The 16,575-nt window shown below is 42.1% G+C and overlaps 1 protein-coding gene across 2 annotated transcripts in view; it reads left to right on the forward strand.

Moving 5' to 3' along the window:
• The window catches only part of LOC143288470 (uncharacterized), an 83,098-nt gene that overhangs the window by 52,559 nt on the left and 13,964 nt on the right, over positions 1 to 16,575 (forward strand). For both annotated transcript variants that reach the window (XM_076596993.1, XM_076596994.1), the window contains 3 exons: positions 34 to 179; positions 1,605 to 1,691; positions 7,763 to 7,825. In XM_076596993.1, coding sequence (XP_076453108.1) covers positions 34 to 179; positions 1,605 to 1,691; positions 7,763 to 7,825 — 296 coding nt within the window. The remainder of the gene's footprint in view (positions 1 to 33; positions 180 to 1,604; positions 1,692 to 7,762; positions 7,826 to 16,575) is intronic.

Raw genomic sequence — 16,575 nt, forward strand, 5'->3', positions numbered from 1 at the left:
CTTCACTTGTAACATTTTGTGTTTATGAATCAGGAGGCAGCGCAGATGATGTGCACCGAGTGGACACAACTTTGGAACGTGTACGCAGTGGGGAGTTTGTGTCTCGTCCTCAGTGGGAAGATGTGTATACTTCTCTGGCCAAACCTCCACAGTCTGATAAAGCGGCCACCATAAACATGGTGAGTGGTCCATCTCTTTTTGACAGACTTAATAAACATGATGTGTGGATTATCTCTTTTTAATCTGTTTGTGTAAGTGTAATCTGGTTCAGCCATATGTGAACCCATGGGGATACCGGGGGCTCTTTAAGTATCAACATTATCTCCACATGGAAAATCTGTGCTTGAAGTTGCCCTCTTCTCTATCACTCTCTTTATTTCTGGCTTTTTCTTTCTTTCTGTCATCTCTTCTGTCTTATTTTTTGCTTTGCTGGAATATTCACCAAATGTTTTTTTCAAGAAAGCCTTGACTTTTTTTTTCTAGTCTTCTCCTGGACTTGATAATTGGGCATTCTTACTGTGTTGTATTCTTTCTGCGTCAAGGACGTGTAAGGTGTCTATTGATAATTTTTGGTTTTGTATGCCTGTTAGTGTTATTATATATATAATTTTGTGAATCATGTATTATTATGTTTACGTATCGGATAGTTGGTTTTTTTTTAATCCTCTGGCAAAAAAGAAAAAATGGATGGAATGGTCAGCATCAGAGGCCTGCCCTATGTTTATATGCATGAATGTGACTGTACTTGTGTCAAATTTTCTAATCCGTTTTTTTTCCCCCCTTCAGTTTCTACAGGCTGTTGTGACCAGTTCTTCAGCCCGGTGGGCTGGGCTGTAAAACAAAATGATCAGATATATACAAGCAGTACATGATTGAAACAAATGATGAGATATATACAAGCTGTACATGATTGAAACAAATGATGAGATATATACAAGCTGTACATGATTGAAACAAATGATGAGATATATACAAGCTGTACATGATTGAAACAAATGATGAGATAGATGTAAGCTGTATTTGATTGAAACAAAGCAACACAGGAGTAGATTTAACAGAATAAAGCCACTGGTTGTCTTTAGTGTTTTCTATCCAGATAGGAAGGGGCTGATTTGTGAATACATTTGTAGCATAGAGTGCTGATCTTGTACTTTATTCAGTGTGAGACAGGGAGCCAGTGGAGATGTTGCAAAAGAAGAGTGATGTGCTCAGATCTTTTCTTTCTGAGGACGAGTCGGGCAGCAGAGTTTTGTATGCGCTGAAGGGACTGAATGGATGAAGCAGGCAAACCAGACAATAGAGAGTTACAGTAGTCAAGGCGAGAGAGAATGAGAGAAACGACAAGTCTAGATGTTGCGTCAGTGGACAGATATTTCCGGACGGCACTGATGCGCCGCAGTTGACAGTAGCAGGACTTATATAACCAGATTTTAAAATGGAAGTGTGAACATTTGGGCAGGGGGAGGCTGTGCTACACTGAGGAAACCATGTCCTTCAGAAAGTAATCACTGTAGTTGTTCTTTTTGTGCAAGTTTTAATCAGTCTGATTTACAATGATGAAAAAATAATGTGTATCATGTCATTGTTCTTACTTTGTTTTCTAGACTCAAGAAGAAATGCTGCGTGATCGTGTCCGATCGATACAACAGGTGGAAAGGCGTTATGATGCACTGCAAGTGGAAAAAAGACAGGTAGGCACTAATCTTCATTATTCAAATCAATAACATTGTGTGGAAGTAACAAAAAACAAGAGAGGCAAGGCCTTCAAGACTCACTTGTGATACACTTAAAAAAAAAAAATTCCAAGCTTTTTATGTATTGAGTATAATTTCAAAATGTAATGTTGAAGATGAGAAAGATCAGTTTAACCCTTTCGCTGCCAGGAAAATAAGATTTAAGTGAAATCTATTTGCCAGGGTTTTTTCACAAAAAACGGGTATAAATTTTCAAAAAATTCTGTGCTCTTTGTTATTGGAGAAAGACCCATAAAAGTATATATTTTCTGAAAGGGAAATGAATAAAGAATACAAAACACATGCTATTTTCCCATTTTATATAGTTTTAGTGACATGCTGTTGTTTTGAAATCAGTGTTTTGTTTTTTGTCACATTTTCAACTTGTTCATTACAAACATTAGTCAGGTAATTTGCACAAAAACATCATATTTTCTGGACAAATGGATATCTGCAAACACAAAATCATGCTAGAACAACCACAATATATATATATTTTTAAAGAGATAGATACACAATACATTGTGACTTCTCCAACTGATAAGATGGATGTGAGGCCACACCCCCTCAGTCTCCACCCCCCCTCCTCCTCACCCCTCTCACACGGTCACTTGATTCAGTTCTCATCAGACCGCGTTGGCTGCATGCCAAGAATATTGCTCTGCTGCTAATTCGGTCATCTGTCGTCTGCTAACATCTGTACAGCCGGCATCACTCACTGACAGTCGCATCTTGGCCACTCTCTTGATTACTCCCTTTATTTTCTATCAGATCGTCCTATAAATGTTCATCTCTATCTTCTCCTTCGAATTTACGCTTCAATTCTTTCTGAGCATCAGCTAAAGAAAGAAATCATGGTTGATTTAGTTCGTCACGATCGCATGTCTAGAGCACGGCGTCAGTCCAACATTTTGTTGAGCGAGCGAGGAGAGAAGTCAGGCAAACACTTGGACAGTGACCCAACCAAAACGTTCAAATAAAGGACTGCTTCATGACGTAGATGGGGTTTCTAGCTATGAATAGAATCTAGAGAGATTCCCCAGGCTAAAGCTACCACTATTTTTGCCAAGGAAGTGAATGCAAACCAGGGAAAAGTCAGAATATTTCGATGACGAGTTATCTCGTCATGCAGGCAGCGAAGCATACATGCTTGCCATGACGAGTTATCTCGTCATGCAGGCAGCCTAGGGGTTAAAGCAAATTAACTCCCCTAGCATTACAGAGTAATTTCCCTTCTTTACTATCTGCACCAAAACGCTTGCAAAATAAATAAAACTTCCATGCTTAGCAAAAGAAGTGCCTGTTTGAACAAAAAATGATAATAATGACTGCTCTAGCTGTTGGGTCAGAATATCAGATCAAAGTGCCAAGTTTAGAGAATACAAAAAATATAAATTTTACAGTAAATGCAGTTTGCATATAATTAGGCTTCATTCTTTATTTTTTTGTGCCCATCCCAGAGGCGCAATATTGTTTTAAACAAGATGACTGCAAAGAACTGAATTTTTCCTATTTTTATGCCAAATTTGGTGTCAACTGACAAAGTAGTTGCAGAGAAAATGTCAATGTTAAAGTTTACCACGGACACACAGACACACACACACACACACAGACAACTGAACACCGGGTTAAAACATAAACTCACTTTGTTTACACAAGTGAGTCAAAAATGAAAGCAGAACAAATAAAAGTGGTGGGAGGGTGGATGGGGGAAAAGAAAAGTCAGGCAGTACTTGTTGAGTAGTGAAGATAATCAAACCATTCATTGTTGCCAGATGTACTGTTCAAAGTATGGTGACTGTGAAAGGAGTTGTGACAGCAGGGGGTAAAGACTGTCTCCTTCTTCTTCTTCTTTGTTCGTGGGCTGCAACTCCCACATTCACTCGTATGTACATAAGTGGACTTTTACATGTATGACTGTTTCTTACCCCGCCATGTAGGCAGCCATACTCTGCTTTCGGGGGTGTGCATGCTGGGTATTTTCTTGTTTCCATAACCCGCTGAACGCTGACATGGATTACAGGATCTTTAATGTGTGTATTTGATCTTCTGCTTGCGTATACACACGAAGGGGGTTCAGGCACAAGCAGGTCTGCACATATGTTGAGCTGGGAGGTTGGAAAAATCTCCACCCTTTACCCACCAGGCGCCGTTACCAAGATTTGAACCTGAGACCCTCAGAGTCAGATTGAAAGTCTAACACTTTAACCAATCGGCCATTGACCCTGTCAAACACTGTAACTGTAGGGGTAGAGGGGAAGTGATCGGTGGTAAAGACTGTAACTGTAGGGGTAGAGGGGAAGTGGTCAGTGGTAAAGACTGTAACTGTAGGGGAATAGGGGAAGTGATCGGTGGTAAAGACTGTAACTGTAGGGGTAGAGGGGAAGTGATCAGTGGTAAAGACTGTAACTGTAGGGGTAGAGGGGAAGTGATCAGTGGTAAAGACTGTAACTGTAGGGGTAGAGGGGAAGTGGTCAGTGGTAAAGACTGTAACAGTAGGGGTAGAGGGGAAGTGATCAGTGGTAAAGACTGTAACTGTAGGGGTAGAGGGGAAGTGGTCAGTGGTAAAGACTGTAACTGTAGGGGTAGAGGGGAAGTGGTCAGTGGTAAAGACTGTAACAGTGGTGTGGTGGTTCGTCTGTCAGGATCGACGAGGACCATCTGGTCATCCTGGGGGTGGGGGTGGGGGTTGGGTTCTGTGGGTGCGCAGATGACTGATCAGGCCAATCTGCGCCCGGAAGGTTCTGACACAGTGTGGACAGGGGATGGTGGCGGCTGTCGGGGACTTGCTGGCACTGCTTTTCCTGGCGTGTCTGCGTTGCTCTGCTGCAGCGATTCTGTTGGCCTCACAGGATTTGGCGCCTTTGTGGACAGCTGAATGCCACTTTGGTCTGTCCATTGCATTCAGCTCCCATGTGTCGTGGCTGATGTTGAAGGCCTTCAGAGAAGCTTTCAGAGTGTCTTTGAAGTGCTTCTTTTGGCCTCCATGGGAGCGCTTGCCATGTTGGAGTTCGCCGTACAGCAGTTTCTTGGGGAGCCGGTGGTCTGGCATGCGAACTACATGGCCTGCCCAGTGCAGCTGGGCCTGCATCAAGATGGTGTAGATGCTGGGCAAGTTTGCACGAGTGAGCACCTCTGTGTCAGGGATCTTCTCTTGCCACTTTATGCCGAGAAGTTTTCTGAGGCTGGTGGTGTGGAAGTGGTTCAGCTTTTTGGCGTGGCGTTTGTAGACCGTCCATGATTCACATCCATAGAGCAGTGTGGTGAGAACTATGGCCTTGTATACTTTGAGCTTCATCTCCAGGGTGATGCCTCTCCTGTTCCAAACGTTCTTATGGAGTCTGCCAAAGGCAGCGCTGGCTTTGGCGAGTCTGGCATTCACCTCGTCATCGATGACAACTGTGCGAGAGAGTGTACTGCCCAGGTATGTGAACTTGTCCACCGCGTTCAGTCGTTGCCCGTTGATGAAGATGTTTGGTTCAACATAAGGCTTTCATGGAGCTGGCTGGTGCATCACCTCAGTCTTCTTTGTGCTGATTGTGAGGCCAAAGTTGTCACAGGCAGCAGAGAACTTGTCGACGCTGTGTTGCATGTCAGCTTCGGAGGCAGCGTTGAGAGTGCAGTCATCAGCAAACAGGAAGTCGTTGACGGTGTCTGTCCTCACCTTGGTTTTTGCTTGAAGCCTCCTGAGGTTGAAGAGTGAGCCATCTGTGCGGTACCTGATGCCAATGCCTACATCAGCGTCTCTGAAGGCATCTGTCAGCATGGCTGAAAACATGAGACTGAACAGGGTGGGGGCAAGAACACACCCTTGCTTGACTCCGTTGGAGACAGGGAATGGTTCTGAAGTCTCTCCGTTGTCTTGGACTCGGGCCAGCATCCCATCGTGTAGTTGCCGTATGATGGTGATGAACTTTCTGGGACATCGGTACTTCGCCATGATTCTCCAAAGGCCATTTCTGCTAACAGTATCGAAGGCCTTGGTCAGATTGACATAGGTGGAGTAAAGGTCGGCGTTCTGTTCCTGACACTTCTCCTGGAGCTGCCTGGCAGCAAACACCGTGTCGATAGTTCCGCGTTCTTTCTGGAAGCCACACTGGCTCTCTGGTAGGAGACCTTGCTCAAGGTGTGCTATAAGACGGTTGAGTAGCACTCTGGCCAGAGTCTTGCCTGTGACGGACAGCAGGGATATTCCACGATGGTTGTCACAGGCCTGACAATTTCCTTTGCGCTTGTACAGGTGTATGATGGAAGCGTCTTTGAAGTCCTGTGGAACTGCCTCATACTGCCAGATGTAACAGTAGGTGTAGAAGGGAAGTGGTCAGTGGTAAAGACTAACTGTAGGGGTAGAGGGGAAGTGGTCATTGGTAAAGACTGTAACTGTATGGGTAGAGGGGAAGTGGTCAGTGGTAAAGACTGTAACTGTAGGGGTAGAGGGGAAGTGGTCAGTGGTAAAGACTGTAACAGTAGGGGTAGAGGGGAAGTGGTCAGTGGTAAAGACTGTAACTGTAGGGGTAGAGGGGAAGTGGTCAGTGGTAAAGACTGTAACTGTAGGGGTAGAGGGGAAGTGGTCAGTGGTAAAGACTAACTGTAGGGGTAGAGGGGAAGTGGTCAGTGGTAAAGACTGTAATTGTAGGGGTAGAGGGGAAGTGGTCAGTGGTAAAGACTGTAACTGTATGGGTAGATGGGAAGTGATCAGTGGTAAAGACTGTAACTGTAGGGGTAGAGGGGAAGTGATCAGTGGTAAAGACTGTAACTGTATGGGTAGATGGGAAGTGATCAGTGGTAAAGACTGTAACTGTAGGGGTAGAGGGGAAGTGGTCAGTGGTAAAGACTGTAACTGTAGGGGAATAGGGGAAGTGATCGGTGGTAAAGACTGTAACTGTTGGGGTAGAGGGGAAGTGGTCAGTGGTAAAGACTGTAACTGTATGGGTAGAGGGGAAGTGGTCAGTGGTAAAGACTGTAACTGTATGGGTAGAGGGGAAGTGGTCAGTGGTAAAGACTGTAACTGTATGGGTAGAGGGAAGTGGTCAGTGGTAAAGACTGTAACTGTATGGGTAGAGGGGAAGTGGTCAGTGGTAAAGACTGTAACTGTAGGGGTAGAGGGGAAGTGGTCAGTGGTAAAGACTGTAACTGTAGGGGTAGAGGGGAAGTGGTCAGTGGTAAAGACTGTAACTGTAGGGGTAGAGGGGAAGTGGTCAGTGGTAAAGACTGTAACTGTAGGGGTAGAGGGGAAGTGATCAGTGGTAAAGACTGTAACTGTATGGGTAGATGGGAAGTGATCAGTGGTAAAGACTGTAACTGTAGGGGTAGAGGGGAAGTGATCAGTGGTAAAGACTGTAACTGTAGGGGTAGAGGGGAAGTGGTCAGTGGTAAAGACTGTAACAGTAGGGGTAGAGGGGAAGTGGTCAGTGGTAAAGACTGTAACTGTAGGGGTAGAGGGGAAGTGGTCAGTGGATGGGACTGATCATAGTGATCAGCCACCCCACTGTTGTTTGCACTTTCACAGTCTCACTGTCAGTGCCTTTGGTATGACTGCTGCAACAGCAGAATCAGTCACAGCACCCACTGTTAACTGAGCATTTAACACCTCACCTGCACATTTCAGACTATTTGGTGTTGTTGAGTGGTGTCCCTGAAGCAGCATGTTTGGATGGCAACTGTATGTGTTACACTATGGCCACAAATCTCTACTCCCGTCTGTTACACCACAGTCCTTACTCACTGACATAGCAAGTACATGTATGTGCTAGCACACATGTGAGTGTGTATTGCATGTTAATGTGGGCATGAACATGTGCATGTATTTGTTTTTCCACCCATGATTCTTGAGTGAAAAAGTGTACAGTTTGGAGCATTATTCTAAAGGTGGAGCAGGGAAAGGGTAAATATCTGCAGCTTGTGTATGACAGATTCAGTAGATAGTGAAGGTTGAAAGGAGTGGAAGCTCAGTTACATTTTGTACTATTGTTTGATTTCCAGTTGTGTCATAATATGTACGTATAGAACAATTTTTGATGTGTTTTCAGCTGGAATCTCAACTGAACAAAGTTCCTGCTCATGGACGTGACAGAAAATCCAGAAGGGAAAAGGTGAGACAATGGAGGAAATAATTTTATTTTTAAAAAAGCTCCAAGTTGTGTGTTTTAAACTACAACTAAGCACATGTAATATTATTTGTTCAAGCAACCAGTGTCTCTTATTTGGTGGTCAGCACATTTCACTATATCCGTTCTCTTCGTTCTCGCATGGCTCTGTACTGCATGACGTCACTCCTGTAGCAGTGAGTGTGTTCACGGGCATGCATATGTGTGTGTGTGTGTATGTGTGTGCTCGTGTGTGCGTAGTCATGAATTGAAGGAAAGGAGGGGGTGGCAGTGATGTCAGAATCATTTCTAAATTGGTGTGTTGAGCGTGGCCCCATCCTCTCTCTCTCTTTTCCCTCTCTTTCACACTGGCACCACACACACACATGTGTGCGCACAAACACACACACACACACATATCTTACAATCTCACTCACACACAGATAAAAGGTCTTAGCACATCCCTCCCCCCCCCCTCTCTCTCTCTCTCGCACACACACACACATACCCAAGTTTATCATTTTATTTTTGAGAAATGGTATTATTGACACCAAAGACATCATTACAAGCCCTCTTTCAACAGTCTCAATTTTGATAGAGACACTAGGTAGTATACAGGGCTCGACATTAATTTTTTTTCCCACTTGCCCAGTCGGGCAAGTCACTGGAAAATTAACTTGCCCGGACAGAATTTGCACTTGCTCAACTTTCAGAAACTTACATGCATCACCAAATGCTCACATGCGCGCGCGCGCGCACACACACACACACACAAAGTAGTCAAACCCTTTTCTTTAACTGATGTTTGTTTTGTCGGGTTTCACCAAAGATAACTGTTGTTTTGAACAGCCACAACAACTTTTATCTCAGTCTCACTTGACAAACACTGCCTTTGGCATGTTTTTGCAGTTGACTGTCAGCCACAGGAATTTTTTTTTTTTTAACCTCCACTGCAAACAGCAACATGCAGAGTTAAAAAGAAAAGCCAGCATTTGCACTGTCAGACAAACAGTGTCAGGATTTGACAGATCCAAGTACGATTCTGCTAGATGGGTGCAACAGTTTCTGTTTCTCACTTGCCTGGTCAGGCAGCTATGTTGAAAATTCACTTGCCAGGATGGCCACACCAGGATGAGTTTCAGTTCACCTGGCATCAGAGAGAGAGAGAGAGTATGTGTGTGTGTGTGTGTGTGTGAGTGAGTGAAAGGGGATGGTGAAGGGTCACAGTTCCAGACAGGGAAGGTGGTACAGCTGTTCAATCTACATGGAGGTTGCTTAGCAACCGAGCTTTCCATAATGTCCTTTGATATGTGTTGATTCCCTCAACAGAACTGGACTTTGACCCCTACCCTGCCTCCCTCCTTTCTGCTATTCCCAGTCTGACCATGTAAAAGGGGAGGGAGAGGAAGGGGAGGGAGAGGGAGGGATGGGGTGTGGGGGCGTTAAGGGTAAGCAAGTCTGCGATATGGGAGGTGTTGTCTGGAGGAGGGGTCAAAGAGAAAGGGGGGGTGGGGGGGTGAAGGAATGAGAATTTTTTTCTTTTCTCATAAGTCGTACTGAAATCTATTTTCGAGCACTGGTGTATTCTAAGTCAAAATGATGTACAAATTACCCCAAAATGGTACTGGTAAACAGGTCTGTCATAGAAACAAATTCTGTTGTTTTTTTGTTTAAAGTGGAACGACATTAGAGTACGTTGCGACATGTTTTTTTCTTTATAGTTGTGATGTGATGATTAACAAATAGTAAATCCTGATGTGATGGGCAGAATATGAACTACGCTGTAAGAAAAATTACCATTGGCTCTCCAAAAATAGCAACCAATGGCAAATCACATTTTAGAGCTGCATGATTGTTAATAGCTCTCTTTTTCTGATGACCACTTGTCACAGTCAGACTCAAAACATCATCTGCTAGAGGAAAAGTATCAGACGATCGGTATCGGGGAGCGTGATGGATATTTTGGGGGGAAAAAAAACATGCTAGTCTTGGAAAATATAACTTGCCCAGGCAGGCAAGTTCGGTAAGGGCAGTACTGGCACGACACGATGATCTACTTGCCCCAGGCAGTCGGGCAACCGTTGTCGAGCCCTGGTATATCTCAATCTGTGAAGCTCATTGCCAAAGAATAGGGACTTCAGAGGGAAAAGATTTCAAGAATTGTGATATCCCCAAGTCTCATTTTGATGGAGTAAAAAGCAAAAACACTTCAGCTGAAGAAGTATCATTTTCATTCCATCATGGGTCGGGATACCACACAGGCATTGATTCTCAAGTGCCAAGAAGGACCATGCTACAACAGTAAACTAAGAGAGAGTTTGTGCAGAAATGTAAGAAAAGATTCCCAGCTCCTCTGAAGAAAATATGTCTTCATACAAATAAATCATGTCACTGTCTGCTGCAAAAGTACTTAAAAATGTTTAATAGAAGAAAGAGAGAGAAAAATTAAAAAAAAGTATTTAGGACTGCAAAAGAAATGTTTTGTTTTAGGCATGATACCACAGATAGGAAAAACATTCCTCTCAGTTTCTAAATATTCCTTACTGTTGCTGAAAACATTCCTCTCTGTATGTTCTGGGGTTGGCAGGTCTGCCGCATCTACCTGGTTTTATTTCACCTTATTAAATGTTTTTGTTTTGTTTTTTCTATTGGAATGTATTGCAGAAGTGCCAGAAAAGGTCTCTTTAGGCTTTAACACAAAATACATGTAGCAGCAGTTTCTTGGGGCGTTTCCACCTTTTTTTTTTTTTTTTTTTTTTTTTTTGCTTCAGCAGTTTTCATCCCTGTTTATGCACAATGTGCAGTTTGCCAGATATCACTCTATTTGTCTTCAGTGGGTGAAGGTCCTTACAAAATGAGGAACTGGTCCTTACAAGTCCTTACAAGGTCCTTGCATGGGATAACCTGAAGTCCGTGGTAAACCTCTAGGTTGAGCCATTTTTCTTTCTTCTTGGCTGGTTTCAACTCATTCAACCCTGCACCCGCCTGCTAGGTGGTTGCCACTGATTGCCATTCTCTGCCTGATCCTGTCTAGCAGTTTGGCGAAGAAACCTGTTCACTTGAACCTGTCTGTCAGCCCGTCTAGCAGTTTGGCGAAGAAACCTGTTCACTTGAACCTGTCTGTCAGCCCGTCTAGCAGTTTGGCGAAGAAACCTGTTCACTTGAACCTGTCTGTCAGCCCGTCTAGCAGTTTGGCGAAGAAACCTGTTCACTTGAACCTGTCTGTCAGCCCGTCTAGCAGTTTGGCGAAGAAACCTGTTCACTTGAACCTGTCAGCCCGTCTAGCAGTTTGGCGAAGAAACCTGTTCACTTGAACCTGTCTGTCAGCTTGCTGCCATACATTTAACTGCTATGGAAGGGAAGTAACTGGAACTTCTTTCCTAACAGGCACGCAAAATTTTGCTCCAAAATTTTAATGGTCAGTGTGTTTTTCATTCAGTTGTCCTCGTTGATATGGCAAAACATCAAAGGCTTAACTGCACAGGAGGTGCTTGGATGAAATTATGATGGACTCTGGCAATGAATTCGACCCAGATAATGACAATTTGACCTATAATTCATCCGAGAATTCTTGGGAACGTGAAGGAGATTAAATTAGCCAAAGGTGTGAACAAAGTTGCGGACATATGAATCAAGAAGATAGCCCACAGCCTTCAACACCAACAGGAGCTGACATTTTACTATTTCTATATTTGATTTAAAAGTTACAAATAAAATAATGCATACCTTGTCTTCAGACTTCAGTGCCTTGTGTCAAAGTTCTATTTCAATGATTATATGACATTGGTTGAGCAGTTGGTATAACGCTGTGCCTGAAGTGAAGCACCCCTCCCTGATGATGTAGGCTGGGAGGGCTGCATGGGTTGAAGACCTTACAGGGCTGAAAGGGTGACACTCATCCCATCAAATGCCCAGAATCTTTCTTGTTTTCAAAGGCATTAAGTGTCTTTTCCAAGGCTTTTGCGCACAACTCTCAAAATAAGACAGGTACAAATATCTGGCATCACCAGCATTTTCAAGCAGACAAAGATTTCTCAAATGAAACCTATTTAACCCCTAGGCTGCCTATATAACGAGATAACTCATCATGGCAAGCATGTTTGCTTTGCTGCCATAATGATGAGATAACTCGTCATCGAAATATTCTGACTTTTCCTTGCTTTGCATTCAGTTCGTTGACAAAAATGCTGGTAGCTTTAGCTTGGGGAATCTCTCTAGATTCTATTCATAGCTAGAAACACCATCAACGTCATGAGGCAGTCCTTTATTTGAACGTTTTGGTTGGGTTACTGGCCGCAGTGTTTGCCTGGCTCCTCTCCTCGCTTACTCAACAAAATGTCGGACTGATGCCGTGCTCAAGACATGTGATCGTGGTGAACTAAATCAAGCGAGATTGCTTTCTTTAGCTGATGCTCAGAAAGAATTGAAGCGTAAATTCGAAGACGACAGTGATGAACATTTATAGGATGATTTGATAGAAAATAAAGGGAGCAATCAAGAGTGTAGCCAAGATACGACTATCAGTGAATGATGCCGGCTGTACTGTTGTAGCAGACAACAGACTGACCGAATTATTAGCAGGACACAGTGTGAGCGATTTTCTTGGCACTCAACCAACGTGGTCTGATGAGAACTGGATCAAGTGACCCTGTGAGAGGGGTGAAGAGGAGGGGGGGGTGGAGACTGAGGGGGCGTGGCCTCACATCCATATTATCACTTGCAGAAGTCACAGTGCATTGTGTATCAGTATCTTTTTCAATTTTTTAAATTGTGGTTGTTCTAGTATGATTTTGTGTGTGCAGATATACATTTGTCCAGAAAATATGATATTTTAGTGCAAATTACCTGACTAATGTTTGTAATGAACAAGTTGAAAATGTGACAAAATACAAAACACTGATTTCAAAGCAACAGTCACTAAAAATATATAAAATGGGAAAATATCATGTGTTTTGTATTCTTCATTCATTTACCTTTCAGAAAATAGATACTTTTATGGGTCTTTTTCCAATAACAAAGAGCACATAATTTTTTCAAAATTTGTACCCGTTTTTTTGTGAAAAAACCCTGGCAAATAGATTTCACTTAAATCTTATTTTCCTGACAGCGAAAGGGTTAATGAAACTTGCTGACACTGTGTGAAATTCATGGGCAAAATGTTATGGAAACTGGACCTAAGATATATCGGGTCAGCTTCCAATCTGCATTATTTATTCCATTCTATAAATTGCAGACCTGTTTACCAGTACATTCTATTTTTGCATAATTTATACACAGTTTTGACTTGGAGTACACCAGTATTCTAAAACAGATTTAAGGACAACTCATTCTTTTTTTTTTTCTTTTTTTGTGATAACCAGAGTACAATAATGTTCTTGTTTCACATCAACAAAATAGGTTGGGGGATGGGGGGTCAAAGTCCAGTTCAGTAGAAGGGTCACACTCGGGGGTGAGTTCTCGCTCATGGCCGGTGCTGGCTGCTGCTTTGTGTCTCTGCATGTTATTACTTAATTTTTACTTAATAACGCCATAACTGGATATCACAGAGCTGAAAGGAGTACACGAAAGAACATACAGGGTTGTGACAAACCCACCGATATGATTTGTGGAGTCTTCTAACACCAGAATCGATGGGTATGAGCGCATGGAGATCGTGGTGTAGTGGCGAAGGCGACCGACATTGGTGTTTTTTAGTGCATGAGCACCGAATGTGTACAAAACAAACGCCATGCAACAGTGACAAGTGTGACAGCACGGACTAATATGCAAAGAGAGTGGATATGAGTGATCAGAAAGAGAAATATCTGAAATCAGGAGCTAAGAGATTTTATTCGTCATCCACTGAAGAAAGCGATACAAGTTTCTGTGAAGTAGCAGACGACCGTAAACAAGAGTGGAAGCGCCAGCACGTTATTGACATCAGTGAAGGCGGGGTCAGTGACATGGAGATTCAGTCCATCCTTTCTTGAATCGAAAAACAACTTGACAATCTTGAAAACAGTTTGATGAACTGACTGCAAAAGACGATTTTATGAAAATGAAAACAGAAGTAAAGGACCTTACTGTTACCTTCTTGGAAAAAATGAGCAAGTTTGAAAGCAGACTTTTTTTATCTGGAGTATCAAAGAGAGAAAGAAGAAGAGGAGATCCAACACATGAAAACAAAAACGGAAAAACTTAGCAACGTTATAAAGCAGCAGGACAGTAAAATAAGAGAAATAGAGAAAGACCAGAATGATCTTGAGCAATACTCGCGCAGAACACATCTACGGGTTTTCAAAGTTCCCGAGAAAGAGAGGGAGACAGCCGAGGAGTGTGTAAAAAAGGTTTGCAGTGTGTTCACAGAGGGGGTGGGAGTGGAAGTCAAGCCGGCTGACATTGAAGTTGCGCACAGGACTGGCTGACGCAGTGGGGACAAGAACCGTCCGATCCTGATCAGATTTTTTGACAGGAAAAAGCGAGACCAGGTGCTGTTCAACTGACACAGACTGAAGGGAAAAGGAACCAGTGTTGGAGAAGATCTCACGGCAGCAAACTATAAACTGCTGAAGAGTGCCATGGAGCACAGTGCAACAATGTCTGCCTGGACTTCCGCTGTCAAAATCCTGGCCAAAGTGAAAAACGGGGTCATTATCAGACTAACTATACATACTGACCTGGACGAGGCCTTCAAACGCACAATGTCACCGAATAACATCAGTGAGCAGGAGAAGACTTAAATAGCGAATTCACTGCTGTGAATGGATTGTTTCACTGTTGTGAATGAACTGTATCACTGTTGCGGATGGACTGTTTCACTGTTGTGAATGGATTCTTTCTCTGTACGGATGGACTGTTTCACCGATACGGATGGATTTTCTCTGTTGTGAATGGACTGTTTCACTGTTGTGGGTGGATTTTCATCGAAGTGGTGGACAGTTTCACTGATAATAATGAGGAAGGACCGTTTCACTGATGTGCATGGAGCTTCACTGAAATGTATAGACAGTTTCACATTGTGGATGGACTGTTTAACTGATGTGGAAGGACTGTTTCACTTGTGAATAGACTGTTTCACTGATGAAAGTGTGGAAGGACTGTTCCACTTATGTGGATAGTTTGTCACTAACAATGATGTGGAAGGACTGTTTCATTTATGTGGATGGTTTATTTCACTGATAATAATGTGGAGGGACTGTTTAACTAATGTGGATGGTTTCATTGATAATGATGTGGAGGGACTGTTTCAGTAATGTGGATGGTTTATTTCACTGATAATAGTGTGGAGGGACTGTTTAACTAATGTGGATGGTTTCATTGATAATGATGTGGAGGGACTGTTTCAGTAATGTGGATGGTTTATTTCACTGATAATGATGTGGAGGGACTGTCTTACTAAAGTGGATGGACTATCTCACTGATGCGGATGGACTGTTTCACTGATGTTTTAATTCTGAAACAACTATAACCATGGTTGGAATGCAGGATAGTTGCTCATGGACATAACGAGGGATCAAATCACCTCAGTGGGACAAGTTAACCATGTATGGTCAACATAATTAATAGATGATAACAAATAATAAATAATTATGTGTAATAACATAATAATGACTGTATTTGGACAGGTAAATATTAATTCTGTTGAAAATCAGTCATGAGACTGAAAAATAAGTGGTGGTTGACTTGTGATTCTGGTGTTAGAAGTGCCCATACTATCAAAATTTAAGAAAAATGAGAATAATATGACAGGTTGATATTGATTGATTAAGGTTGTTTGGAGGTGGTGGATGGATGGGAGTGTAAGAAAATGGAACAATACAGAATGCTACTAATATGATACTGGAACTTCATGCCAGTGCAGTTCATGCCAGTGCAATTCCAAGTGTGTGACAGCAGTTCATTTGAGCTATTGAAATTTTATGAAAATAATGTAAATGATTTCTGTTTGTTTGTTTGTTCCACATATTATTCATGAATTCTTCTGTCTACAAGCTATGGATTGTAATGCATTTTGAAATGTGTCACACATAAGCACCCGTATTTATGAGCACGCACGCACACATGCCCGCATATGCACACACACACACACACACACACACACACACACACAGTAACTTGAGTAAATAAAAATTTTACAAATAAAACAAATACATCAGTGGCACTTAATTGGCATATTGTTCTTTGATATGTATTCACATTTAAAGTCGGTTTATATCAGGTACATATACTTATGAAAGTTTCTATTTTTGAATACACAAATTTGCAGAAAAGCATTTTTAACTTTCTTGCTTTCCAAATTATGGATCTGGAAGGGGTGTGAAATCATTTGACACTGATATTAGATTTCACACACACATGCACACACACACATGCACACTAATGCTTACAAGTTACATGAAACAAAATTTCAGCGTATCATGCTCTTATGTATTGATGTTTGTGAATAATGACTATTGTCAAAAGTGATTTCAAAATTTTTTATTTATTTATTTATTTTTGATTAATTAATTATTTTATTTTATTTATTTTTTTATTTTGATTTTAATCTTATTTTCTTTTTTCTTTCTTTTTTTTTTTCTTTTCTCAAATTTGGCACACCTGCATAGTCTCAAAATAAAACTGACAAAGTAAACAAACAATCTCTACAAAACATGTGGGTTTCTGCAGATTGTTGAATACTTACACTTCTTCTATTTCTGAATAGTCTCATTGCTTATGTTTGAGAAAATTTTCATTGTTAAATGATCTTTTTTGAGACTGAATGTCTGAGAAATCAA

This window comes from Babylonia areolata, chromosome 12 (genome assembly GCF_041734735.1).
Source record: "Babylonia areolata isolate BAREFJ2019XMU chromosome 12, ASM4173473v1, whole genome shotgun sequence".
Classification (NCBI taxonomy): Eukaryota; Metazoa; Mollusca; class Gastropoda; order Neogastropoda; family Buccinidae; genus Babylonia; species Babylonia areolata.